The 26,890-nt window shown below is 43.7% G+C and overlaps 1 protein-coding gene across 14 annotated transcripts in view; it reads right to left on the bottom strand.

Annotated features, from left to right (window-relative positions):
* The window catches only part of mef2aa (myocyte enhancer factor 2aa), a 221,331-nt gene that overhangs the window by 39,081 nt on the left and 155,360 nt on the right, over nt 1-26,890 (bottom strand). For 11 of the 14 annotated variants that reach the window (XM_059639317.1, XM_048562659.2, XM_048562664.2 and 8 more), the window contains 2 exons: nt 5,814-5,951; nt 1,693-1,912 (listed from right to left, as the gene is read on the bottom strand). In XM_059639317.1, coding sequence (XP_059495300.1) covers nt 1,693-1,912; nt 5,814-5,951 — 358 coding nt within the window. Of the gene's footprint in view, nt 1-1,692; nt 1,913-5,813; nt 5,952-6,001; nt 6,134-26,890 lie in introns of all 14 variants that reach the window. The other 3 variants (XM_048562663.2, XM_048562660.2, XM_048562665.2) reach the window with 2 other exon arrangements.

Consider the following 26,890-nt stretch of genomic DNA (forward strand, 5'->3'; position numbering starts at 1 on the left):
ACTAAGAGTCAGCCATATTGCTGTGGATTTGGAGTCCAATTGTAGGTCAGACCAGGTAAGGAAAACAGAATTCCCTCCCTTAAAGACATCAAACAATCAATGTTTTGTAACAAATCATAGTTGATGATAATTGTCATGTTACTAATTCTATATTTTGAATTTAAATTGGTGAAATTTGTACTTGTCCCCAGAGCATTAACCTAGATATGTGATTTACTAATACAGTAACATAACCTCGCCATGAATGGCTCCCCTGTCAGTGTTGTTAAGCAAATATGGCGACTGAGTTTCTCACAAGGTCCAAACATCAAACAATATTGCATGGCTTCCTTCATTAATACATTTTAATGTTGGTCTTGCCCTGAGATGTTGTGTGTGTTCCGCTGAACTGAGCTTAGCCCGCGTAGCTGTGTTTGCAAATCGACTGGTTCCATTCGACAAGGAACCTTGGTTCCAAACCCACTGATCAACTTAAAAGAAAAAGCTACAGCATGGCAATTATACCCTACTGGTCACGTGAAACAGTGTTTCCAGCCCACCCCACCTCCACACCCAGTGAGAGGGGGACTGGATTTCATAAGATTGCCTGGCATTTCCAGCAATCCCAGCAATTCAAAGGTGGGTGTTGCTTGGATGTCAAAAAGTCCGTCAGATGAAGAGGGCACAGCCACAGAGAGGCAGGCCTGGAGTTGTGAATGGGGATAGATCAGGAGCCTAGAGGGTGAAGGCGAGGAGTGCGGTGCAGCATTGTCTGAAATAGTTTTCAACAGCTTGCGTTCTGGTTTCAAAATTCTTTTGGGCATATTCAGCTTGAAATATTACTTCAGTTCAAGATTTTAAACTGAGCAAAGTCGAGTAGTCCTTTTTCCCCTAATTTCTATTGATAATGGATTCTTGCTTTCCAAAGTTTTTGTTTTTTCTTTATTTTGTCAGAGTTCATTGATCCTTACTTTTTATAACTCCAGAGATTAAACAACAAAAGACAGCCAATTATAAGATTAATACCTTTACCCTTTTGACAAAGCTTTCATTAAGGCAGTAGCGATGATCATTGCTTATTTTGCTCCATGACCCACTGAGGGCTTCTCTTTCAGTTTTCGAGGTCCAAAGTTCTGGAAATTCCTCCCATACACTTCCCCATCTTGCTTTCCACCACCAAAATACTCTTCAAAATATACCTCTTTGGCAAAATGTTTGGTCATCTGACCTCAAATCACCTTGCACGGCTGTATCTAATTTTGTGTTTTACTGCTCTTTGGCAAAGTGCCTTGATACTTCCCATTATATTAAACATGATACAACCTCTTATAGCTAAACCTCAGTGGCAGTTTTCTAGTACACAGCTTGGCCTGCTGGGAAGGAAAATGAGGATAAACTAGTCACAATTTTCTCAATGATGCATGAAAATTCATGTGTGGCCCATGTACAATCTACCAACATGCTCACCCCGCCACCCCTAAAACACTGGGCAAGGTACCAAAGTTGTAAGTGTGAAACCAGAAACTTATCTCATGACTATTTGGGGGTGATTTATGGCAATCTAAAATATATATTTCTAATTCAAGTGCTCATAGGTTCCTAATCCAATGTAAAAGCTCTCTCACTGTATGTCATCTTTCTCATCACCTTACAGTGATGTGGTAATGTTCTATATCAATGCTGTGGTTGTAACAGTTAGATATCTAAGTATACCTGCACTACCAGCACTGGGTGGTCTCTGTGGAGCTCCTGGTGACACAACGTTTCTGGGCAGTGTAGCTTGAGGAGGCGAAAGCATGCTGGTATCTGTTAGAGATGTGGTTACCAATGAATGAGTTACAAGAGAGCTGCTTGGGTGGCTGTAGGTTAGATTATTTGGGTTGCTCACTGGAACTGCAACTGGCATCGCAAAGTTTTGTGGCGGCAAACCAGGCTGCAAAGAAATCAAAAAAGACATGTTACTTCAATGCTAATATATATTTCATTTCAATAAAATAACAGCAAAGATGTCTGTAATTAATTGAGTTTAGGATGTACTGAATGCTTTTAAACATACAAAAGTACAGCATTTATGATAAATTTGCACAATATCCTAAAGCAGTATATTGAGCATAGATTTAAACTCTGCCTTACACAAGTGAACACAAAGGCAGGTACACACAATCTTTATTTGCCCAATCTTTTCAGGGTCGTTACTCCTGGCTCCACCTGATACAACCAACATAGCAACAGTTACACTCCTCCCAAAATTGGTGTTAAATAGATCTTTGTTAGTTCACAAGCACTGGCTACCTATGCACCCAGGGGCCAAATTATTTATTTTTTTAATTTCCCACAATTCAAGAAGAGACAACCAGCCTACGAGTTTGCAATGTGCTGTGGTGGCAGACAAGGTACCCCTTCATTGATGAACACTCTGGATGCCAACTTTCTAATACTTGAATTGGAAATAAACACTCTAGAGGTAATATCTTCTTTTACATTATGTTCCCCATTTTGTAGAATTGAAAGCTGAAACAAAAGAAATTGTCTAATTCTTGAACCCAGATCAACAAAACAAACGAGCTCCTGAACCAAGCACTTTGATGCATCACTGATAGCCAACACCAAATTGTAAGAATAACCACACCAATTTAAATCACATAAATAGGAAAAAAAATGCAAATATTGCTAGCTATTAATCAGGTGTCATCAATAATTCATGAGCCAAAATTTTCCTAAAAATGCAATGCTTGCTAGATGTTATGCAGTTTTCACGTCAGTACATGTGGGGCTCGGAAGCCAGACATTTTTCTAATTGCATTATCTATTTCCATGTAAAGTCTTGACAAGGGACATTATGCAAACTATTCCATAAATAAGATTAATATTTAAAATAGAACCAAGTCTTCTAGTACAGTGGTAGTGCTCCCCCTTCCCCTACCAGACCAGAAGGTCCAGTTTCAACTCCCACCTGCCATGGAGGTTTGCTATAACGTGTCCAAAAAAGCTGATTAAAAGAACATAAAACAAAATCACGTGTCGAATGAAATTATGTAGAAATCAGCAAGAATGGACAGACTGAATAAAACTTGTGTATGATATTAGTACATTACTATAACTTCACAACACAGAAACGCACGTTTCTCAAAAGCAGCACAAAACTAAAAAAAACAAAAATGTGACATAGCACATGCCATTTGATAGACAGACTGACATGTTAAATTTCTCGACCAGGTCCTAAACAAGAAGTCTGCAATCATAAAACAATGAAATATTTCATGCAAATTTAAAATGGAACTCTCCTCACAAGCAAAATTTATAGGGCTGTATGAAAAAATAAAAATTTTGCAAATGATTTTTTGCAATTAAAATAAAGAACATTTCAATACAGCTGTGGAAAAAGATTGAGATTCATTCAGGCTTTAATTGTATTTAGCCTGAAGGTAACTCTAAATGGTATGAATTGTATACAGTAATTTGCTAGAAATATTTTCAGAATTTGCAATAAAATTTGGAACAGTTATTAAACTCGAATTTAAAAACAAGTTGGAGAAGCAATCCTAATTCTTTAAGATTTGGATTTAATGTAGGCTATGAAGGTTTCACTTACTGGTTGGAGAATCAAAGTCATTTCCATGTACCCCCCACCCTCCAAATTGAGATGGTGCCTGTATCCTTGTACATTGAATTAACCCCATTCCTGCCCCACTGATCAAAGGTCAACGGTGGGGAGGACGGCTCTAGGCATTCTCCTCCTCTTCCCCAATGAAGGTTTCCTTGTTCAGGCACAGACAGCAAATGCAAACCCCCTCCACCCACTCCAACAACAGTGACATCCTGTCACAAGCTGGAGGTTTTTCAGATCCGTCCCTCCCACTTCAGACTTAAAACGCAAGGGATTTGCCTGCTGATGGAGGACTGAGGTGCAGCAACTTCTGGGATCAAGTGGGCCATGAGAGACTGGAATAAACTCCACCCTATGTTTCTACCAACAAAATTCTTGGGCTGAACCCTGGATGTTAACAACATTTTCACACAAAATGATCCAGTGGATTACAAAAAAAAATGAAAGAAAGAGCTAGGCACTGCAGTTGAGCACATTGCTATGAATTAAAATAAAATGGTTTTGCTAACTTTTTTTTGCTTTTAGTCTTGCAGACATCAATTAAATAAATGGAAATATAAAACTGACATCAGAACCATTGACAGATTTGCTTGGAAACTCCACATTTGAACTTTATGTAATTACAGCTTTAAACTTTATTACACCATGACATTTTTTATTACATTCTTTAAAGGATTGCTTCTGGATGAATCATTTTGAATGACATGAAATAAAAATTCACATTGGGTCTACTAGTCTGAAAACACCCACCCTTGAGCAGCTGGCAATCTGACAACTATAAATCAATATCCCCTTGTCTTTGATGTCACTCCCAACCCCTACAACATCATTTCCTCTTCTCCTGAGGAAGTGACTCATGCTGAAGCATAGCTTTCCAGACAACCACCTGGGCTCAAGTGTTTATTTCTCAAACATAAGGCAGGGCAGTGAGTGTTAACAGGTCCCACAGCAGATCCCAACCACATCCTCACTTCCTAGCCACACATATATAATCCCAACAATGGTTAGTCGATTTCAGAACCCTATCCAATATTTCAGTGTAACTTTTAACACTCTCGCCTGGCCCAGCAGGAGAACAAATCCAGATAATTAACAGTCTTGCAAAATTGATGCATTTACCCACTGAGCCAGCAGATGTCATTTTGTGGCATCAAGTGCAATTTGGATTCAGGAGTTGACATATGTAAAGGGTACTCTTTTAGGTCTTCACCCACTATTGTGAGCCGAATGGCAATAACTGATGAACCCTAATTTTGTTGCAGAACAGCAATTAAAGATCTGAATAGAAACAATTTTGTTAACAAGATATAAAATTGCACTAATTGTATGAAAAGAGATGTTTTAACAAGGCCTATTGTTTTATCATACAGTTTTCAAAATGCTGTCCCCGATCAGCTGACACCTTTGACTTACATACACCCAGATAAACTTTGTTCAAAGTAGTTTCTAAATACATTCTTCTACTAACACCACCACCACATTCTGGCACTTAACCTTTCATGCAGCCAATTCCATGGAATATTTCACTCTGTTTTATATACAATAATGTAAGGGGCAGCAGCACAATTCAAGGATTCAGTCGTACATACATTTAATTTAACTTTTGACTCTGCATTCTCAATTTAGCAAATGGGATTTATGTGAAGGAATTTGGTGGAACAAGTTGAACTTTTACCATCAGATTTGTAACATGTATCACTCGCTCATTTTTAAATTAGGCCAGAAAGAACTTTTCAATTTCAACACTTTAAACTTCAAAGTCCAGGCTGGAGTTCCATAAATTTTCAGATGTGATTGAGAAAAGACACATTCTCCCAAATGCAACACAACACTTATGGAAACTCTGGATCAGCTTGGCACACACCATGTTCAAACTATAAATGTTAGAGTGATCTTTTTTCTGTATATTAATTCACAGGAGTTATTGTACTTCATGGTGATAATGAGTTGTGAGATGGAAAATCACAATATTGCTGGAGGTGTGTAATAACTGAAATGAGACAGTATGAAATGGGTGATTCATTCCAGCCACACTAATTTGAATGAGTTAGTTCTGAATCAGCTCATGAAATTAGGTACATGTTTTGTGAATTAGGTCTCATTCTGTGTTGTTTCACACTGTTCAGTTGTCTTCATGCAGCCTTCTTCAGTCAAACAGCAGGCAATTGGGTAGCAAGGAAATCAAAGTCTTCCCAAGCAAAAGGGCTGCATGCCAAAATCTACTTACTGCGAGTTTGTGATTCCTCATCATGTTATCAAACTCTTCATTTATTTTTTTATATTTTTCCTCTGTGTGGGGGGTGAGCACGTATGATGAGTCAGGCTCTGGACTGTCGCAGCCTCTGTGTTCTTTCTTGTTAAGTGCCTAGCAGATTTAAAGAATCAACACAAAGAATACCAGATGAAGGTACTTACACCATAGCGCTTGAACATTACATCATTATCTTCATTAAGCTTTCTGTATTTGTCCTCCATGAGCGGACTGTGCTCAAAAGAATCATCTGGGTCTGGGCTATCACAGTCATTATGTCCTTTCTTTCTTAAGGTCTGAAATACAATTGGAAAATTCACACACAACTACAAACCTGCCACAACAATAACTGTTCAATAACTGAATCCCCCTAGTCACCACCGCAACGCACCCCCAAAATTTACCCATTCTTAGTGGGCATCTTTATAAATCTGGAATTAGGTCTGAAAGCAGCAGCCTTTACACGAAGAGAAGAAAATGATACAACTACATCAATATTAATTGTAGGATTGCAGGTTTTAACACTGACATTCACTTATGGTTCCAATGTTGAGAAAGGGGATAGAGGCTTGACCTTCTTGATTTCATTTTCATTTAGAAACTGCAGAATGAAATTCATTCAATTCCCTTTCCCTAAGATACATGAAGATTACAGCAGCTGTTTAACAGTAGTTGCTATAATCTCAAAGGACCATAGGGCTGCTCCATCATTAGAGAGCGACAACAGGTGGTGCGTTTAGCCTAAAGGTCACCATGTCTTGGGTGAAGGGTGAGGTTGAGAAGTAGGGACCTACCTGGTGACCTTCGCCAACATGGGAATTAAACCTGTGCTGTTTGAATTGCAGCATTGGAAACCAGCTGTCCAATAAACTGGCTAAGTGATGACAGAGTTAAATCACAAACAAATTTACAAGTACCCTTAATTTGGTCTCATTTCACAACATGTGAAAGTATGTTCTGGAATTGTTTACATGAATGGTTCAGAGTTGAAAGGAAATGTTATACACACTCTAATTAAGGAAGGAACAAAAAATAAAAGATGGTGAAGTGTGGTATCTTGCTTTCGATATGCAAACTTGCTTTACACATGGGTGAAATTCTTCATTATCGTACATTTTTAATACAATCTGACAGCATAAAAATAGGTCAGTGCAAAACGGTTGAAGCCAATTATTTGCATGGTGGAGCATACTTGTAGCTGTCAAAATGCACAAATATGATTTAGTGCGTTAGGAGCTTATAAACAAAAAAAGAAAACAAAAGTCATATGTTAATAACATTTATTCTGGAAGTTCTGGCAGTAGAGATTCATCTTGAGTGGAAGTGAGAAATGGGTGAGATCACAACAGGAGACAATAATGTGTATTGTACATTCAAGTCAATGGAACGGAAACAAAGCACTAAGTGTTGCACATACCAGTCAGGTCACATAATGACCTATCCCCTCCCCACCTATACTCTCCTCTCCACCTGTCTTCTTTTCTCCATCTTCGGTCCGCCTCCCCCTCTCTCCCTATTTATTCCAGTTCCCTCTCCCCATCCTCCTCTCTGAAGGAGGGTCTAGGCCCGAAACGTCAGCTTTTGTGCTCCTGAGATGCTGCGTTCATCCAGCTCCACACTTTATTGTAGATAATGGGAACTGCAGATGCTGGAGAATTCCAAGATAATAAAACGTGAGGCTGGATGAACACAGCAGGCCAAGCAGCATCTCAGGAGCACAAAAGCTGACGTTTCGGGCCTAGACCCTTCATCAGAGAGGGGGATGGGGAGAGGGTTCTGGAATAAATAGGGAGAGAGGGGGAGGCGGACCGAAGATGGAGAGAAAAGAAGATAGGTGGAGAGAGTGTAGGTGGGGAGGTAGGGAGGGGATAGGACAGTCCAGGGAAGACGGACAGGTCAAGGAGGTGGGATGAGGTTAGTAGGTAGCTGGGGGTGCGGCTTGGGGTGGGAGGAAGGGATGGGTGAGAGGAAGAGCCGGTTAGGGAGGCAGAGACAGGTTGGACTGGTTTTGGGATGCAGTGGGTGGGGGGGGAAGAGCTGGGCTGGTTGTGTGGTGCAGTGGGGGGAGGGGGCGAACTGGGCTGGTTTAGGGATGCAGTAGGGGAAGGGAAGATTTTGAAACTGGTGAAGTCCACATTGATACCATTAGGCGGCAGGGTTCCCAGGCGGAATATGAGTTGCTGTTCCTGCAACCTTCGGGTGGCGTCATTGTGGCACTGCAGGAGGCCCATGATGGACATGTCATCTAGAGAATGGGAGGGGTAGTGGAAATGGTTTGCGACTGGGAGGTGCAGTTGTTTGTTGTGAACTGAGCGGAGGTGTTCTGCAAAGCGGTCTCCAAGCCTCCACTTGGTTTCCCCAATGTAGAGGAGGCCACACCGGGTACAGTGGATGCAGTATACCACATTGGCAAATGTGCAGGTGAACCTCTGCTTAATGTGGAATGTCATCTTGGGGCCTCGGATAGGGGTGAGGGAGGTGGTGTTGGGGCAAGTGTGGCATTTCCTGCGGTTGCAGGGGAAGGTCCCGGGTGTGGTGGGGTTGGAGGGCAGTGTGGAGCGAACAAGGGAGTCACGGAGAGAGTGGTCTCTCCGGAAAGCAGACAGGGGTGGGGATGGAAAAATGTCTTGGGTGGTGGGGTCGGATTGTAAATGGCGGAAGTGTCGGAGGATGATGCGTTGTATCCGGAGGTTGGTAGGGTGGTGTGTGAGAACGAGGGGGATCCTCTTTGGGCGGTTGTGGCGGGGGCGGGGTGTGAGGGATGTGTTGGGGGAAATACGGGAGACGCGGTCAAGGGCGTTCTCGATCACTGTGGGGGGAAAGTTGCGGTCCTTGAAGAACTTGGACATCTGGGATGTGCGGGAGTGGAATGTCTTATCGTGGGAGCAGATGCGGCAGAGGCGGAGGAATTGGGAATAGGGGATGGAATTTTTGCAGGAGGGTGGGTGGGAGGTGGTGTATTCTAGGTAGCTGTGGGAGTCGGTGGGTTTGAAATGGACATCAGTTACAAGGTGGTTGCCTGAGATGGAGACTGAGAGGTCCAGGAAGGTGAGGGATGTGCTGGAGATGGCCCAGGTGAACTGAAGGTTGGGGTGGAAGGTGTTGGTGAAGTGGATGAACTGTTCGAGCTCCTCTGGGGAGCAAGAGGCGGCGCCGATACAGTCATCAATGTACCGGAGGAAGAGGTGGGGTTTGGGGCCTGTGTAGGTGCGGAAGAGGGACTGTTCCACGTAACCTACGAAGAGGCAGGCATAGCTGGGGCCCATGCGGGTGCCCATGGCCACCCCCTTAGTCTGTAGGAAGTGGGAGGAGTCAAAAGAGAAGTTGTTGAAGGTGAGGACGAGTTCGGCTAGGCGGATGAGGGTGTCGGTGGAGGGGGACTGGTCGGGCCTGCGGGACAGGAAGAAGCGGAGGGCCTTGAGTCCATCTGCATGCGGAATGCAGGTGTATAGGGACTGGACGTCCATGGTGAAGATGAGGTGTTGGGGGCCAGGGAATTGGAAGTCCTGGAGGAGGTGGAGGGCGTGGGTGGTGTCACGGACGTAGGTGGGGAGTTCCTGGACCAAAGGGGAGAAGATGGAGTCCAGATAGGTGGAGATGAGTTCGGTGGGGCAGGAGCAGGCTGAGACGATGGGTCTCACCAGGGCAGGCAGGTTTGTGGATTTTGGGATGGAGATAGAAACGGGCCGTGCGGGGTTGGGGAACAATGAGGTTGGAGGCTGTGGGTGGGAGGTCCCCTGAGGTGATGAGGTCATGAATGGTGTTGGAGATGATGGTTTGGTGCTCGGGTGTGGGGTCATGATCGAGCGGGCGGTAGGAGGTGGTGTCGGAGAGTTGGCGTCTGGCCTCAGTGCGCCATACTACCACCGCGCCACCCTTGTCTGCCGACGGAACCCCGCCCACGGCCGACGCTGATGGAACCCCGCCCACGGCCGACGGAACCCCGCCCACAGCCGACGACCTCATCGCTCCGCCCACAACCTCCACAGCCAGCAACCCCAGAGAAGACAGCCACACTGAACCCTGCCGCATCTTCAACATCCCCCCAGACCTTCCACTGACTGAGGACGAACGGTCAGTCCTTAGTAAGGGGCTCACCTTTGTCCCCCTACAACCACACATCAACGAATACCAGTCACGATTGGACATAGAGCAGTTTTTCCGCCGTCTTCGCCTCTATGCCTACTTCTTCAACCGGGAGCCTAACCCTCCCTCCACTGACCCCTTCACCCGCTTCCAACACAAGTCCTCCTCCTGGACACCACCCCCAGGCCTCCTACCCTCCCTCGACCTCTTCATCTCCAACTAACCGCCTCAACCTCTCCACCCCTGTCACCCACTCCAACCTCTCACCCGCAGAATGGGCAGCCCTCCACTCCCTCCGCTCCAACCCCAACCTCACCATCAAACCCGCAGACAAGGGTGGCGCAGTGGTAGTATGGCGCACTGATCTCTACATTGCCGATGCCAAACGCCAACTCTCCAACACCACCTCCTACCGCCCCCCTCGATCATGACCCCACACCCGAGCACCAAATCATCATCTCCAACACCATTCATGACCTCATCACCTCAGGGGACCTCCCACCCACAGCCTCCAACCTCATTGTTCCCCAACCCCGCACGGCCCGTTTCTATCTCCTGCCTAAAATCCACAAAACTGCCTGCCCTGGTCAACCCATCGTCTCAGCCTGCTCCTGCCCCACCGAACTCATCTCCACCTATCTGGACTCCATTTTCTCCCCTTTGGTCCAGGAACTCCCCACCTACGTCCGTGACACCACCCACGCCCTCCACCTCCTCCAGGACTTCCAATTCCCTGGCCCCCAACACCTCATCTTCACCATGGACGTCCAGTCCCTATACACCTGCATTCCGCATGCAGATGGCCTCAAGGCCCTCCGCTTCTTCCTGTCCCTCAGGCCCGACCAGTCCCCCTCCACCGACACCCTCATCCGCCTAGCTGAACTCGTCCTCACCTTCAACAACTTCTCTTTTGACTCCTCCCACTTCCTACAGACTAAGGGGGTGGCCATGGGCACCCGCATGGGCCCCAGCTATGCCTGCCTCTTCGTAGGTTACGTGGAACAGTCCCTCTTCCGCACCTACACAGGCCCCAAACCCCACCTCTTCCTCCGGTACATTGATGACTGTATCGGCGCAGCCTCTTGCTCCCCAGAGGAGCTCGAACAGTTCATCCACTTCACCAACACCTTCCACCCCAACCTTCAGTTCACCTGGGCCATCTCCAGCACATCCCTCACCTTCCTGGACCTCTCAGTCTCCATCTCAGGCAACCACCTTGTAACTGATGTCCATTTCAAACCCACCGACTCCCACAGCTACCTAGAATACACCTCCTCCCACCCACCCTCCTGCAAAAATTCCATCCCCTATTCCCAATTCCTCCGCCTCCGCCGCATCTGCTCCCACGATAAGACATTCCACTCCCGCACATCCCAGATGTCCAAGTTCTTCAAGGACTGCAACTTTCCCCCCACAGTGATCGAGAACGCCCTTGACCGCGTCTCCCGTATTTCCCCCAACACATCCCTCACACCCCGTCCCCGCCACAACCGCCCTAAGAGGATCCCCCTCGTTCTCACACACCACCCTACCAACCTCCGGATACAACGCATCATCCTCCGACACTTCCGCCATTTACAATCCGACCCCACCACCCAAGACATTTTTCCATCCCCACCCCTGTCTGCTTTCCGGAGAGACCACTCTCTCCGTGACTCCCTTGTTCGCTCCACACTGCCCTCCAACCCCACCACACCCGGCACCTTCCCCTGCAACCGCAGGAAATGCTACACTTGCCCCCACACCTCCTCCCTCACCCCTATCCCAGGCCCCAAGATGACATTCCACATTAAGCAGAGGTTCACCTGCACATCTGCCAATGTGGTATACTGCATCCACTGTACCCGGTGTGGCCTCCTCTACATTGGGGAAACCAAGTGGAGGCTTGGAGACCGCTTTGCAGAACACCTCCGCTCAGTTCGCAACAAACAACTGCACCTCCCAGTCGCAAACCATTTCCACTCCCCCTCCCATTCTTTAGATGACATGTCCATCATGGGCCTCCTGCAGTGCCACAATGATGCCACCCATAGGTTGCAGGAACAGCAACTCATATTCCGCCTGGGAACCCTGCAGCCTAATGGTATCAATGTGGACTTCACCAGTTTCAAAATCTCCCCTTCCCCTACTGCATCCCTAAACCAGCCCAGTTCGTCCCCTCCCCCCACTGCACCACACAACCAGCCCAGCTCTTCCCCCCCCACCCACTGCATCCCAAAACCAGTCCAACCTGTCTCTGCCTCCCTAACCGGCTCTTCCTCTCACCCATCCCTTCCTCCCACCCCAAGCCGCACCCCCAGCTACCTACTAACCTCATCCCACCTCCTTGACCTGTCCGTCTTCCCTGCACTGTCCTATCCCCTCCCTACCTCCCCACCTATACTCTCTCCACCTATCTTCTTTACTCTCCATCTTCGGTCCGCCTCCCCCTCTCTCCCTATTTATTCCAGTTCCCTCTCCCCATCCCCCTCTCTGATGAAGGGTCTAGGCCCGAAACGTCAGCTTTTGTGCTCCCGAGATGCTGCTTGGCCTGCTGTGTTCATCCAGCCTCACATTTTATTATCTTCACACTTTATTATCTTGGATTCTCCAGCATCTGCAGTTCCCATTATCTCAGGTCACATAATGCTACCCATTTTTGCTACTTTCTGAGACGAGCTTCTACTCCTTGATGTCTTAATGCACACCAGAACTCTTTCGAAATTCAGATAGCCAATAGACTTCCCTGCCAGTCACTATGAATTGATGGAAAATGTAGTCAATGCCCACTATATTTATTTCCTTGATCTTGCAGATCAGGCGTAATTTCTCAGTAAGAAAGGATTCTTTTTAAGAAAAAAGACAGCTTACAATTCTGACATTTAGAAAGATTGCACAGTTGGCAGCAGGTTGTTCCAGTTCCTGAACCACAAGACCTTGTATTTATTTAGCATAATGAATGTAGTAACTGAACAAACTATTCCAAAAGAGTCTCACAAGAGTGCTAGCAACTAAAATTTGGCATCAAAAGACATAAGGAGATTAGGACAGGTGACCGAAAGCTTGGTCAAAGGTTCAAGGGGCTTCTTAACTGACGAGAGGGGAGGAGAGGCTTGGAGAGGCAAATGCAGAGATTATCTATCAATGACACAAAGATTAAAACAGGGATAAGTAACATTTGAGAATGGAGGGGTGCAGAGATCTTGGACATAACAGATTGGGTATGGGGATGGTGGTGAGGTAGGGGCAAAGCCATCAAAAGCATTGAAAATAAAGGGTAACAACTTTAAATTTAAAGGCGTAACCAAGCTATTGTAAATAAAACTTAGCTCAGCAGGTAATTTGATGGCGTTCAGAAAGCAGGTACAGCATTTGCACAGCAATTCTAGTTATTTAAGGAACTAAATTATTCAGTTTCTGATGGTTTGCAATGGGGCAGAGCTTTTTTTGACTACGACAACCACTTCTTCTTATGAGTTTACAACTATTACTTAGACAATTGGATGTGCAGGATCAATAATCAATATATAGCCCAAGACCAAAGTAAAAATTAATTTAATCTACTGGTGAAGGATAATATTTTCTCAATTTCAGTTGAAATGGTTTTGTCGAGTGAGATTCATAGCCCTGAATCTTGCCTGGTTTGGAGCAAGCTTTCTTGCTCAATCTACCATTCTTCAACTCATTAATTAAACAACTCAGCTCTTGGGCACTGTCCTCGTGGAACTGTGCAGGCAGAGGAGTGGTCACTGCCCAAACACCTGTCATTCAGATCTTTGGTGCCATATTTGAAGCCCAGGTGCACACCACTTCTGATGCTGCAAGCTCAGAACTGACCATTATTGTTTCTTTTCATTCATTTGTGATCTGGGAGTCTCTGGCTAGACGAGTATTTATTACCCTTCCCTAACTGCCCAGAGGAGAGTTAGGAGTCAACAACATTGTTGTGGGGCTGGGGTCATATATAAGCCAGGCCAGGTAAAAGATAGCAGTTTCCTTCCCTAAAGAGCATTATTAAAACAGAAGGGTTTTTCTGACGCAAAAACAAAGGTGCTGGAAAAGCTCAGCAGGTCTGGCAGCATCTGTGGAGGAGAAAACAGAGTTATCCATCGGGAATGTGTGCCATCTCATTTCTTGAGGACAGGAGCACAGAGTGGTGCAGAAATAAGATGAGCTGCAAATGCATGAAAGGAAGGTGACTCTTCCTCAGAACTGATTTACAGCATCTGCAGTTCTTAGGAGTTTTCTGACAATGGATTCATGATCATCATTAGATTCCAGATTTTTATTGATTTCTGCTTCATAGTAGCATTTGATCCCAGGTCCCCAGAACATTCCTTGGATAAACAGTCAACTAATAATCAGCACTCGGCCATCGTCTTGTGTTTTACTGACATCACGAGGAATTGGCCCAAAGGAAAGCCTGCTCTTTGCTTTGCAGACATGGAGCTGCAGTGTTGGTAGTCAGCGAGATGGAGAGGTGTACCTTTTACACCTCAAGAGGCTGCACCATCAGACCAAGCCAGGCTGGAACCAAACTGCAGCCCAGGTCTGTGCCCTGGGCGAAGCAGGACACCTAGCAGTTCAGAAAGAAGTTCAAATATCTTCTGTGCCCCAGAGACAAGTACCACCATTTTCTCTGTTACCTCACACTCAACCACTAAGTCTCCTAATGCACTCACCTCTCAATATGGGTCACTGAAGTATAACTTTTCCTACTGAATGTATCATGCCTAAAATATACCATACTGCCCTCTGTGCTTTCTCTCAGTCAGCAGGGACACAACAGCACTTCTCCTGCTCCTGCATCACCACTACCCATCATCTATCCATTTCCAACAAAATTAATCTCACCCTTTGTGGAATTATCAGAAAAGTTGGTCACCTCTCTGAATTGATGTCTCCACTGGACCCCATCTGACCTATCTGGAATCCATGGATTAGTTGAGCTTGACTTACAGGATTGGCTGTGGCCCAACTGCAAGGATGTGGATTCCTGGGCTCTGATAGGGTTAAGTGCCTGAATGACCAAGGACATCCTCGTGGACTAGAACAAGATGAGCTCCCTGACTGTTTACTGTCTCCTGACAGGTCATACTACTCTTTCAACACACAAAGGTGTGCTTCCTTTTGATTTTCACACGTAGCCATTTGCTTGAAACACATGCAGTTTGTCTGCCACGTAAACTGCTGGTACATGCCTCAGGTGTGATGTTGCCACTACATAGTACAGTTTAATAGCATACCAACCAAACTGACTGTTCAGTGCTCTTCACCGCAACAAGTTGCCTACCTCTCCCTTTGCACTTAAAGGTAATACAAGACAGAGAGGCTGGCAGCCTATGACTAAGCACAAAAAACCCTGTGAGCTGACAAAGCAATGGGCAGTAGACAGAAGCAGACATCCTTCAAGCATGTACAAAGTGAGAGAGTGCCAGGAAAGCAAGCTAAGGGCCATTAGACACATCCTGCACAGTTGCACAAGATGCAAGAAAATCCCAATGTATAGTCAACCCAGTGAAAGCATACAAATCATAGCTATCCCAAAATAAAGAGTTAAAGGGATGAAGGGGTGTGAGAGTTGGTCTGAGGGAGGGCACAATTATATTGAGAGGCTGGTAGTTCGCCAACACTGACATCTATGGAAAAAAAGGGTCAAGATCGAGGAGGATGGTGGCCTTGGAGCACACAGGGACATTGTGACAAAGCAGAAACCAAAATAAGCAAATCCGTGAGCTGCAGCCATCAGATATTCATCCATCGGGAATGTGCGCCATCTCATTTCTTGAGGAAAGGAGCACAGAGTGGTGCAGAAATAAGATGAGCTGCAAATGTATGAAAGGAAGGTAATTGCTGCTCAAATGATGAGAGTCTAAAGTTTCCTTTGAAGGTTCAAGGGATAAAAAAAATTGCAAATATTTTTCTCACAGAGAGTTTCTAATTTTTTTTCATGCTTTCAGAATGCTAATGCTCACGCCACACAAGTGAGGGGAAATATTTCACCTTAATATTTTATCAAAATTGGATACATTCTTCACTGGAGACAATATGAGAAATTGAAATGCATTGCTTTTAAAAGAAAAACTGGAAGATGAGATCATCAATTATCAGAAGTTACAAACGAAACAGGTACAGAGTTAGGAAAAGGACAAAAAACCCTCTGCAGACTACAATCCAGGTTACCTACAAAACTCACATTTCTCTGAGCTTTCTGCGTCTGGACCACCATTGGCTCAATAACTAAGTCTTTATTATAATAGTAACTAATCAGAAACTTAAACGTTATTACTTTTGACCTATATATGCATTAGTTTAGTATGCGAAGTTCCCTCTTCTGAGTTCACCCTGTTTACACGCAGTATATGAAAATGGAATAAAGTTGACCCCATTGAACAACACACAAATCTAAGGGGAAAGAACAAGCATTCCCCCATCTGCACGATAGCCAGCTTATTTAGTGATTTCTGTTCATAAAACTGGAGTTCAAATTTCAGAACAAAATTACATTAAATGATTTATACTCGCCCTTATTCTTCTTTCCAAGAAATTCTTTACATAATATGCAGAGAACACTGAATCTATCTGTAATTTATGCAAATGAATGAACACAATTTGCCAAACTGCTTCGATTGCAAGAGAGATCTAAATTGTTGAGGGGGTCAACAGCAAATTACCATAAAAGAAAATCAGCTTGCGTTCCCTTTCTAAATGAATATTGTTTCTCGTTTGCACTGGGAGTTTGACATGTTGGTTTCCATTTTAAAAACTACCAGAAAATCCAGCAGGAGATTGTCTCAGTTAAAACTTGCAAAACCTAGAGCCATGACTAGCCAAGTCCGAACAAGCTCTGGGACTAACCATATGGAAGTAGTAGAATAAAAGCATGAAACCAGTGGAGTTCAATGCACAGGTCTTCGCTCCACACCTGACAAACTTCATTCCAATCTCTCCTTTCATCCCTCACTGCAAAGCTCACAATGTCCGATCTTTCACCCAGCTCCTGGCCATGACACTCACTGCCTCCATTCCCTCTTGAATACTCAGGATCATCCTCAAGCATTCCAGCTCGTGGTCCCCTGTTGGTAACTTAGCTCTGTGTCCCCAGACTGATTGGGTTCCAGTGCTGTTTTTAGTCTTACCTGCACATTTCCAATAAATCCATAAATATTGAGAATTTGGTGTTCATTGACAGAAGCATAAACTTGAAGCCAAGTGAGACACTGCGGACCAATAGCTAGGAACTGAATAGAATCATACAGTTTAGAGATAATGGGAACTGCAGATGCTGGAGAATCCAAGATAACCAAGTGTGCAGCTGGATGAACACAGCAGGCCAAGCTGCATCTCAGGAGCACAAAAGCTGACGTTTCGGGCCTAGACCCTTCAGAGAGCCCTCTGATGAAGGGTCTAGGCCCGAAACGTCAGCTTTTGTGCTCCTGAGATGCTGCTTGGCCTGCTGTGTTCATCCAGCTCCACACTTGGTTATCATACAGTTTAGAACAGTTTCTTTGGTCCACTGAGTCTACAATGACAAAAACTAAGACTGTGATGTTTGTCTTTTTAATTTGGTTTGTTTTTCAGACCTATGGTTATTCTTAATATAGCGGCAATTAACTATTTTTCTTCCTTTCTCTGCTCTGTTACTCAGGATTATACCTAGGTATCTTTGTATGCAAGATGGTGCTGTAAGAAGTGACTTATAAAAACTTTTCACTGTACTCAAATAAGTAAAATGTGACAATAAAACTAATTCAATTCGACTTAATCTACACTAGCCACAGCACTTGAAACATGTTCTTGAATGTTATGACGTTTCAAGTGATCATGCCAGTACTTTGTAAAGGTTGCGAGCTCTCCTGCCCCAAATACCCACCCAAGCCAGTGCTTCCAGATTCCTACCAGCCTCTGGGTGAAAACTAATATCTCCAAATTCCTTCTAAGCCTCCTGCCTTTCACCTAAAACGTATGCTCCCGTGCTATTGACCCTCCACTCAAGGATCCAACAACTTTCCCTGTTTCCTCTGAACTGAAGGGAAAATCTTCTTTTTGATGCCTGATAGCTGTCTAAGCAACCCAGAGTATGACACAGACTTAACATACAGGAGTGGATTTCCCCCAGAGGTTGTATGGGTGTGATAGAGGAGAGGAGGAGTAGTAGGTGGCAGAAAATGAGACTTATTTCACACACTCGGCTAACGCATGTTGTTTTGTGGACCCTTAAAGTGCATGGTACTCACAAATAAATAGCAGAAAAAAAACTTAATCAACCTCTGACAATTCATAACAAACAGAAGAGTCACAGAGCATCCTACTGGAATGGTGTAAAAATTAATGCCAGTCATGTTCTTACAATGCAGCAGATAGCTATCTAAATTTTTGTTGTAGGATAACCAGTAAAAATTGTTGTACACTCCACAGTTTTGCCATGCGGAGGGTCCTACTGTGAAAGAGGTGGTCAACCTGTAGCTGACAGCAGAGGTTACACATAGAAGAAATGAGGTGGTGGTTAGTAAAGCAGCTTTGCCGTCAGGAACAGTGAGATAGCAGGCTCACAGAGGAGATTTCATCTGGTTGGCTGGGTCACTCATTTCATTTATGGACTTGTCCATTATGCATCAACTCAAAATACAATTCCCAACATCATCCTTTCCAGCATTACATAGACGGAAATGTTAATCCCATGCAAACAAAAAAATTGGCTCTCTGCACAAAACTGAACTAATTTATATTCTTTTAAATGATCATTGTTTGTGCACTGAGCATTTATTTAACTCAGTTTTTTTTAAAATATAAAATGATGGACATTTTCCTTTGATTTTGGCTTGGAGACTGTCTGGTCCTTTATTTGTTTTTTTTAAATAAAGCTTTTCATATGTGATTGATCCAACTTGTACATCATAATCTCATACTACAAAAGGCTAAGAAAAATGCAAAAAAGGTAAACACCATCATAAATACTGTTTGCAAAGTACTGAATTCATATTTAGTGCTGCAACTGCATTTTTCAGCAAAAAAACCAGCCAAGTTGTGCTACATAAGTTTTCAGTTAACCGCTGCCCTGTGAGAATGGTACAAGACAGATAATCTTTGTTACTCTTGCAATTTAATCAGCTGCTGCAACCCTTTAAAAGTTGCAGTTCTAGATATCCCACTGCATCAACATGCTCCCTATGGCTGACTGACTTCCAGCAACAACTCACTATAGCAATTCAAGAAGCAGGAAATTGGAAGCTAGCTTGCTTATTACTCGAGTGTCTGCAAACACCCAAAGGCTACATCCCCTTTGACTGAACCCAAACGAAAATCTATCCGATATGTCTCTTGATAAGTGCAATATTTCCATCATATCTTGCCTCAGTCTCGTGATAGCTTCAGCATTTGCTTCTCAAGGACTGATTGCATTGAGAGAGCCTGATTTAAATATAACAATAACATGTCCCACTACGTTTGTTTGCATGGCTCCCTATCTGCCAGTGCCTCAGAGCATGCTATCTGCAACTGGCTTTTGGAGTGGGTTAGGAGCTAGGAAGAAAGGTTAATACCAAGGTTCATTGCTTATAGTATGGTCAAAGCTCACTTAAAGGCTTGCCTTGGCTGGTAATTATGATGGCCAGGATAAGTTTACAACAAGCTGCTATTCATGACAGAAGAGCTAAAGGTCTCTTTAATGAGGTTCCAACCAGCTGCCTCATCACTCAATACCTTGGCAACTCCTCAGTCAAAATCTTACTTTTCTTTGTATCAGACTTGTGCTGGTATTGATGGGTCAGAACTGATGAACTGGCTGAGGCCCAGTGTCTGAGTTTACTTATGTTAGCAAAGGCATTAATGACCAGGCAGCTGTTCCAATTCAAATCTAGGACTCTACCAGGAGGCACAAAGCAATTAGTTGCTCGCACAATATTAACCGGTGCTTAGCTTGCCACAGTATTGATCCTCAAAGAGGATCACTCAGAGGTTAGACCCAAACATGCTCTCTGTAACAGTACAAACTCTTTACACAGTGGCTCAGAGGAAGATTGGTGGTCAGGACAGTATTCCACTCGCAACTTCCAGAGCAACATCGGTGATATCTTGGGAATAAGGGACCTACTTCCCGTTTACCGAAGCCAGAATCCGCTGACACCTGCTGTATCTTGCTACTGTACAAACACAGCAAGGCTAGGTCATCATGGAGAATTCCAATGATGTCATTCACAAAGGAACTGCATGTATTCATACTATTGAAATGAAGGAGTGAGGATCAGTGTGGGAGTTGGGGGTGGATGTTGGAGGGGAGCAAGGATCAAGGGAGCATGGCAGTGGAACAGAGGGGGTGGGCAGGAGATAATGTGGATGGGATGTAGAATGAAGAAATCGGGGGGGGGGGAATTAAATGGGAGTGACTAAGGTGTGCAGTCCATATATGTGTGGTGTCAATAGTCACCCAATACTGGATGCTTTATCTTCCTCCCCGGATCAAAGGACTGCAGATGCTGGAAATCAGGAATTGCTGGAAAAACTCAACAGACCGGGCAGCATCTGGCAGTTTGAAATCAGTCACTGGACCTGACAGTTTAACAGTGCTTTCTCTCCACAGATGCTGAGTTTTTCCAGCAATTTCTGATTTGAATGATATCGGGAACCAGTGTTAAGAAAATTCAATTCACTAACAGATTAGTATCTGTACAAAATATTTAATAAAATACAATAAGATAGTTGGCGGTATTATTTTTAGATTCGTTATTTTCAGACAACAGGGATCAAAGTCTCAAGCTTGAATGAACTGTTATCTATATCCAGCATTGCTTAACTTGGACAGCCCCCTAAAACACAGCAAATAATATTAAACTGTTTTTCTGTAAAAAGTCTTCCCCCTCACCCCACTTTAACAAAGTTAAATTTGTCTCATGGAGATTGAAAATAGTTTATATTTGACATCACAGAATTATTATGGGCTCAGAAAAGCTATCATGAGATTTATTTGTTTTATAGGCTCCTACCTATTGCCTGAAATCCATTCAAAAGCTCAGATGTTTCTAAGTTAGTAAATAGGCACAGACCAAACAGCCTCCCATTTTATTTTTTGGACCTGCTGTGTTCATCCAGCCTCACATTTTATTATCTCCCATTTTATAACCCTGGTTGTCAAATTTCAAAGGCTCACATTTGCAACTTCTGGACAAAAAATTTAAAAATTCCACGGTTCTAATTAGGTGATGCTATTTTCACTTTTACCAGTTACTTACTCCTCAAACAATAACAATTCTTTTGCTGAGTCCTAAACACTCATAACTCCAATCATCTCAATATCAATCTGTATAAACATGACAATTTAACTCACTGTCCCAAAAAAAACACTCAAGACAGGAAAAAGCAATTCCATGCACATAATTAATCCACCCTCAGGAGGTGCATTCACAATTAGACTGCATTGGTGAAAAGTGCTTTCGTTTTGCAACAACTGTGCAATTACAGCGTAAATGTTGCTTGGATGTCGCATGGGGAGCTGACCTGACACCAGAAGGAAGCTGAGTAATCTTGACTCCCTACATGAGGTTGCTTTGCTGTTTCGTTTGACAGCCAGCTTGGACTGTGGCACCCAATTTACACTCCAAGATTAGCACGAGTGTGAAGCTCTGCACAGACAATGAATTTGTTGACTGCGAAGGCACTGCGACTGAAATCATAATTAACACCAACAGCAAGTACAGGCAATTCTTTGCAATTTGTTGATTCTTCTAAATTACCACTAAAGGAATGCTGGAAAGTGTTGCCCTGTAAGAGACTGCAGTTGCAGACAGCCTGCACACCATCCTATTCCACAACATTAAACACAAATTGGAATATTGTTTCCTTCTTTTAAATACATATAGAATATATATTGTATATGTGATTATTTGAAATTATATGCATAACACATTATTAATTTGACTGATTCATTTTGTTGTAACAAATGCTTTATAATTTGCTGTTACTAATACCTGCCTGTTGTGGTTTTATTTGTGGTTTTGAGCCTCCAAAGCCTCCTTTCTAGCTAATTTCCTGTTTACTGACTCTAAAGCTGCTTCAGTCTCTAATGATTACTTGTTTATCATGCACCCTCTGTTCATGCCTAACAAAATATAATGTAACATTACTGAAAATAATATGACATTTCAGTGTAATTAAATTCACTTCTTGGTCCTTTTAGGCATGCTGTTACACATTTACAAAACGTTACACCTGGCGTAATTTCAATAATACATGGAATTAAAAAAAACATTACTAGCACTATCTTTTGAACTGTCACTAAGAAGGGGAGACACACCAGAAAATTTTAAACATCCGTGGTGGCAGGAGAGGGGCTTCGCAATTACTAGGGACCACCCTCTGCCTCCTACCACAGGCTTTACCATCCCCTGTCAAACTGGGGTGGCACTGGTTAGTGCTTAACACTGCTGTCTCATAGTGCCAGGGACACAAGTTCTATTCCAGCCACAGGTGACAGTCTTTATGGAATTTGTATATTCTCCATGCGTCCAGAACGGTTTCCTGTGGGTACTCCAGTTTCCTCTCACAGTCCAAAGATTTGCAGGTCAGATAGACTGATTATGTTAAACTGCCCATAGAGACCAGAGATGTGCAGGCTAGGTGGATTAGACATGGGAATGCAGGGTTACAGGGATAGGGTATGGGGCGCGTCTGGTTGGGATGCTCCTTGGAGGGCCAGTGTGGACTTGATGGGCTGAATGGCTTGTTTCCCCACTGTAAGGGATTCTACGAATTACCTGGCAATCAGGCAGGAAACTCTGCAGAAAGTTTCAAATGAGATCCTGTGGTTAACTTCAACAGGAGCTCTACCTTAAACAAGATCTACAGATTTCCCCAGTTGCTGCTGGACAGTGCTTGCACCCTTCTCCACATGAAAATCAGGCTGTTGACTCTATTCTATATCTTTGGGGCTATGTTAACAGGTTACTTTGATATTTAAAGATTTTCTACCCATTACCCAAACAACAAAAGGCCTTTTCAAATCCATCAATTTGTCACAAAATAACTTCAACTAATTTCTGTCAAATGCACAATTAAGATTTAATGCAATAGTCTGAAATGGCTGGTCCACAGCTAATTCAGTGAAAAGTAAAAGCCCACCAAATAAAGGAAAATTAAGAAATTTTCAGAGCTAGTGGCCTGGATTTTCTATTTCCTGTTGGAAGAAGAGCTTCTACTCACCGCATAAGACCTACTACCAATCTGAACCTTTCACTAAGGTGAAAGTCAGGTGCTTATGCAGGATAGATGTTGCCAGACTCTCTGCAAAAGGCAGTCTGCTCTTGAACCATGCAAAGTTTAGCAATGTTATTTCAGCCACTTTCTGTGGGTGCAGAAGAGAAGCATTTACAATGGTGTGGGTGGAAGTGAGGGCAATGGTTGTGCTTCGCTGAAAAGCTGCAATGGCCTTTATTTATTTCCAATTTCAAAACAGGTTATCTAAAATTGTGGGATCTCACCACAGGTTAAGAAGCCTTGACAATAAGCAAGGAATATGCCAGAGAGCCATCTACAGCATGCTAAACCCAACTGATGTCTCATCCTGGTGACAGCGATATTGTGTTATTGACATGCAGCGGACAGTTAAGGGGCAGAGTGAGGAAAGAGAAGTCATGGTGGACATCCTGGTGTTTCCAATGATCTGCAGAGCAAGAGGCCAACCACTTTAGACGTCTGCCACAATACTGAATCTAACCGAAACCACCCTGAATTTATGTGGTGCAGTTTTGATACTACGCCCTTTTCCACTAGCTTAATTGGATATCAATTCACTCGATTTTATATTTACTTATATTACAAAGATTCAATTCCTTCACTCTTCCATTCCCATTCTGATAATTTCTCACTCTTGATCTTCTATTGAAGGTGATGCATAGCAAGTGTGATTACATAACCAAAGCAGCATTTTTAAAAGAAAAACGCCTGTAGAGTAAGTATCAATGGCTTTTTGATCATAGGATCTTTTTATAATTTGATGTACACAAATCCAAAGTGGCCCACACACAGCACTGGGCAGTGAAAATCATGGCCAGAGTTTATTCTTGGCCCAGGAACTTCCAGATCCTTTGTGCTCCAATTAGGACCAGTACTAACTCAGCTCAAGTCAAAGACCTATGATACTGCAATACAAGGCCAGTCCCTCACACCGGACTGTCCAAAAGGCAGGCATTTTACCCTCTGGACATCACTCAATATTTACAACTGTTTGTTGGTACATTGTCACATCAAATAACAGGAGTCTCAAGTACCAGCATTCGGCAGGCATCCCGGACTGCACTCTTCAGTTCAATTCAGAAGATGGGATGGGCTTTTCAATTAAGTTGTGAGACTTAAATCCAGGCGCATATTTTGGGTTTGCATGATATGTCAATTTCTTTGGTGACAGGTAATGTCAAATCTGGGAATATCCAACAGGGTAGTGCCGGTTTTCAGACATCCAACTTGTAGCATGTAGTAAAATGTTAATGAATGTAAAACAATCTATAAAGTGGGATTTGAAGGAGATTACAGGGCCTTTGAACATTTTCTCAAAATACCAGTTCAGTATTATTTTGGTGTACAATTAAAATATGATACTGTGGTGCTTATGGGAAGTGCAGCACTTCATAGGAACATTGTGGAGAATGGAAAGCATGGCCCGGTCATTCTCTGTCCAATGAGTATAATGGAAAGACAATTGTAGGGAATACCCCTTTGAGAAACATTCACATCAAAAGCGTTCACTTGTGATATCGGCCCCATGTACAAAGCAATTACACCAAACGCATGACAAGATTTCGATGCAAAACATTAAGAGTGAACACCATCACAACGCACAGTTGCTGCAATCCTCAAAGTGTTTCACCAGACACAATTACACGGTCAACCTCCAGTAAACAACCTGAAATCCTTTTAATCTGAAGCGGAAAGTCTGCAAAGAGATTTTCTGCAAATACTTGGCATATGTTGTGTCTTCTGTACGCCAACTCTGTCTAAACTTCCACTCATGTACAGGATCATTAAATCAGCACATGGTAAACAGGTGCTGTCATTTCTAACACCTGTCAGCCGTTCAAGGCCTTGATCCTCCATCTTAGCCAATCAGCTGGGTACTCTATACAGCATGGCCATACATGGTTCTGTTATTTGGTACCCTGAAGGTCATGAAGTGTGAGCCCAGCTAGCTCTTGTTGCCAGCTCAGACAGTTCCCAGCACTGATATGAGTAAAGCAAATATTCACCCTCTACTGGGAAAAGTGCTCAGCAGACAGGCTTCTGCTACCGTTTCTGGAAGTCTTTTCTCAGTGCAACTCTGGACGGGCTGTTGTCACCACCAGGGAGCTTAAAACAACAGCACTCCATTAAAAGATAACACACCACAAAGCCTTTCTGATATCGAAATCCTGCCACCTTATCACTTCATTTGAGTTATGGCTTTCAGCCCCCAAAGCCACGAAGTAATTTTGTTCTTTTTTTTAAATCATTAGTCAGTAACACAATAGCTTGAGCCTTGTTCTATGCACAGGAGTACAGCTGGAATGCTGTAATCTCTTAAGAGCCCAGTGAGAGCTATGAGAAATAACGAAGCTTCCATGTTCTCAGAGCTGGCTGCATTTTCACTTTGATAAGGGATGTGCTTAGTTAGAAAACACTGGGGGCTGGGAGGTGGCAGTGGTGACTGCATCTTATGGCATTTTCAGATCATTTAAAAAACTCCACAATTCTCTGTCAGTCAAATCCTTTGAAGTTTCATTTACATAAATGACGATAAATCAGCTTCTAACAGTTAAAGGATATGGGGCTTGAATATTCATTCAAGAGTGAGGAATATCACAATTTAAGGTTCGGGAGTTGGCTTGTCAGCTAATTAGCGGATCCTGATATTGGAGGCCAGATGGGAGAATCTGCAGAACTCCCAAACTGTTTTTCTGGAGGTGAGGGAGAGGGAGAAGAGCGAGGCCGTGGGAGGAGAGATGGTGGGGGCAGTGTCGGGAGACGTTGGGTGGAGGGGAAAAAGAAGGGCAGTTATTATTAATATAGGGCACTTTATTCCATGAATATTGTGCCTCTCCTCTCCACCAAAACATTCCCACCCTGAGCCCACCCACTGGCCCAGATAAGTTCCATGCCAATCTCCGTACTGTTGACTGGAAATCCCAGTTGGTGCAGGTATGGCCAATGATTAAAAGTAACTTGTAAAGGCTACCCACTGCTTTCATCCGATCTAGATCCTGACCTTGCTAATTGTGAAATCAAAACGTTCTTTAATAGCTAACACAGTGTGGAGCTGGAGGAACATAGCAGGCCGGGTAGCATCTGAGGAGCGGGAAAGCTGACATTTTGGGTAAAGACCCTTCTTCAGAAATTGAGTTTCTGAAGGGTCCTGACCCAAAACGTCAGCTTTCCTGTTCCTCCGATATTGCCTGGCCTGCTGTGTTCCTCCAGCTCCACACTATGTTACCTCAAACGCCAGCATTGGCAGTTTTTTGAGAGTTCTTTAATAGCTGCAGCGAATGGAATTAAATTTGTAGGAATGGTAAAAGTCTACGTCAACAGCTTGGGGAATATTCTGCAATTCATGATTAACAGGGAAAGGTTTGCAAGCCAGAAATAAAGAAGTCATAATCGTTACATCTATTCATAAACTAAATGGTGTAAACACCAACAAAAGCGCATCAAGATTGCTCTGTTAATTCCTCTAAATATTCCATATTGATATTTTGTCACTATTTTACTTCCCCATTTGCCAAAGTAACCAAGTCATGTTGCGCAATGGTGCCAACCACTCTCTCTCACTTCAACCAAGTGGTCAGTCTTCATATGCAGCGACAACTTTCATTCATATAGCACGTTAATGCAGGAGTATTCTCAAAGTGCCAAAAAACCTTTTCATATAAAAGTCAACATCTCAGACAGACACACACACACACACGCACACACACACACACACACACACACACACACACACACACGCACGCACACACAATCTCTCCGTG

The sequence above is a fragment of the Stegostoma tigrinum genome, chromosome 33 (genome assembly GCF_030684315.1).
Source record: "Stegostoma tigrinum isolate sSteTig4 chromosome 33, sSteTig4.hap1, whole genome shotgun sequence".
NCBI classification, from domain to species: Eukaryota; Metazoa; Chordata; class Chondrichthyes; order Orectolobiformes; family Stegostomatidae; genus Stegostoma; species Stegostoma tigrinum.